General features: G+C 43.4%; 1 protein-coding gene across 1 annotated transcript in view; it reads right to left on the minus strand.

Moving 5' to 3' along the window:
- The window catches only part of LOC141105167 (uncharacterized), a 23,505-nt gene that overhangs the window by 1,272 nt on the left and 19,733 nt on the right, over positions 1–2,500 (minus strand). Inside the window, exons 6-7 of the mRNA XM_073595058.1 lie at positions 1,230–1,961; positions 1–1,173 (exon numbers count right to left, since the gene is read on the minus strand). The exon at positions 1–1,173 is cut by the window's left edge and continues 1,272 nt beyond it. Of these exons, the coding sequence (XP_073451159.1) occupies positions 905–1,173; positions 1,230–1,961 (1,001 nt within the window). The 3' untranslated portion in view covers positions 1–904. The remainder of the gene's footprint in view (positions 1,174–1,229; positions 1,962–2,500) is intronic.

Raw genomic sequence — 2,500 nt, forward strand, 5'->3', positions numbered from 1 at the left:
TATGATCAGGGTCTACGTCCCCACCACACATTGTTCCCTCAATAATAACCACATCTTGGTAGAGACAGTCTTCTATGATCAGAGTCTACATCCCCACCACACATTGTTCCCTCAATAATAACCACATCCTGGATGAGACATTCTTCTATGATCAGGGTCTACATCCCCACCACACATTGTTCCCTCAATAATAACCACATCTTGGTAGAGATATTCTTCTATGATCAGGGTCTACATCCCCACCACACATTGTTCACTAAATAATTAACCAAATCCTGGATGAGACCTCCTTCTATGGTCAGGGTGTGTGCTGGGGACGTAGTCAGGACAGGAAGTGAAGGCAGGCATCCCAATACTTTTGGTAATATAGTGTATGTGAGCTTTTCTCCAACTGACCACCAATGGGCAATTTTCATGGTGCTGTCGGTGTAAATATTGGACTAGCTCAGTACTATTTCATATGAGATCCGTGTTCCTATAATTTATTCCTTATGGGTTTATACCGATCACACCGCACCCCTAAAAACTAAAACATTCTTACCATACCCCCCAATGTACTGTGATGTGCTTTGTACACCACTTGGGACTATCTGACCCCCTCCCTAGGAGAATCTGAGGCTCGTAGGGTAACATTTGTTCTCTTGGTATGTCCCATCATCAGAGTCTCCAAGAAATAGAAGAAGACAAGGGAAGACTCGCTCCATCAAACTCCACCTAGAAATGAAATATCACTTTTCCCGGGATGTGCCCCTTTGAGGAACAATTTCTTGTCCTCCAGATGTTCTATGGACTCAACAGTTCCACCTGGAAAAGTCATCGTCCATTTGTCATAAGAATCAGCAGGTGGGTTCTCTCTGATGTCTCAGATTTTTTTGATCTGTATACTATTTTCCGCACTCTGAATTCAATAAGGCCGCTCTGCGGTGTGTCTTCTCTGGTGTTTCAGAAGGTTTCCTTTATGATTGAAAAATTTTCCGCACTCTGGACATGAAGAAGGACGCTCATCCGTGTGAATTCTCTGGTGTTGCACAAGGTGTCCTTTCACATTGAAACATTTTCCGCACTCTGAACATGAATAGGGACGCTCACCAGTGTGAATTCTCCGGTGTTCAACAAGGCCTCCTGTACAAGAGAAAGATTTCCGGCACTCTGGACATGCATAAGGGCGTTCACCTGTGTGACTTCTCCGATGTTCAACAATTGCTCCTTCCTGAGCGAAAGATCCGGACCTGTGTGAAGTCTCTGGTGTTGCACAAGGTGTTCTTTCGCCTTGAAACATTTCCCGCACTCTGAACATGAATTAGGACGCTCACCCGTGTGGATTTTCTGGTGTTTAACAAGGTCTTTTTTATGAATGTAGGATTTCCCGCACTCTGGACATGGATGAGGACGCTCACCTGTGTGAATTTTCTGGTGTTGAACAAGGTCTCTTAGATGAATGAAGGATTTCCCACACTCTGAACATGGATAAGGACGCTCTCCTGTGTGAATTTTCTGATGTGTAAAAAGTGCTCCTTCCTGAGTGAAACATTTCCCGCACTCTGAACATGAATAAGGACGCTCGCCCGTGTGAATTACCTGATGTGTAAGAAGGCATTTCTTTTCAAGGAAACATTTCCCGCACTCTGAACATAAATAAGGACGCTCACCTGTGTGATTTCTCTGGTGTATAATAAGGGATGCTTTTTTAATGAAACCTTTCCCGCACTCTGAACAAGAGAAAGGACGCTCACCCGTGTGAATTCTTTTATGGGAAATCAGGACTGCTTTTCGAATGAAACTTTTCCCGCACTCTGAACATGGATAGGGACGCTCACCGGTGTGAATTCTCTGGTGTACAATAAGTTGTTGTTTCTGAATGAAACATTTCCCGCACTCTGAACATGGATAGGGGCGCTCACCAGTGTGACATCTCTGGTGCCTAAGAAGGTTTGTGCTTGAAGTGAAAGATTTCCCGCACTCTGAACATATCAGTGAACGCTCTCCTGTGTGAACCCTCTTATGGCTTGAAGAAGATATCTGGGGATTGGATGGATCTGGTGATCTGTGAGAACTTGGATGGACATTTGAAGTCATAGTATGGGATTTATCAGCAGGTTCCTCAGGATTAGAAGGATCCATTGATCTTGGATGGACATCTGAAGTCATAGTATGGGATTCATCAGAAGGTTCCTCAGGATTAGAAGGATCTGTGGATCTTGTCCACCAGTAAGCGTTCACTTTCGGAGAATATTGTGGAATGTCCGTATCTTCTGCCTTACAATCTGGAGATATAATAAGATGTCCCTCCGATGTATTTCTATTCCAGAAACACCGTCCATCTGCTGGAAAGCAATATTTAATATAAGTCATATCTGTTCTCATACATCTTGTATTCAGAAGTCATATGTATACACTGGGCAAGATGGTCAGAGAGAGAAAACATACAAGGGTGAAAAGAAAATGGAAAAAACACTAATTAAAACATTTAACCAACAAATGGCAGTTCAATTGCCGGAGT

This window comes from Aquarana catesbeiana, linkage group LG08, assembly GCF_042186555.1.
Source record: "Aquarana catesbeiana isolate 2022-GZ linkage group LG08, ASM4218655v1, whole genome shotgun sequence".
Classification (NCBI taxonomy): domain Eukaryota; kingdom Metazoa; phylum Chordata; class Amphibia; order Anura; family Ranidae; genus Aquarana; species Aquarana catesbeiana.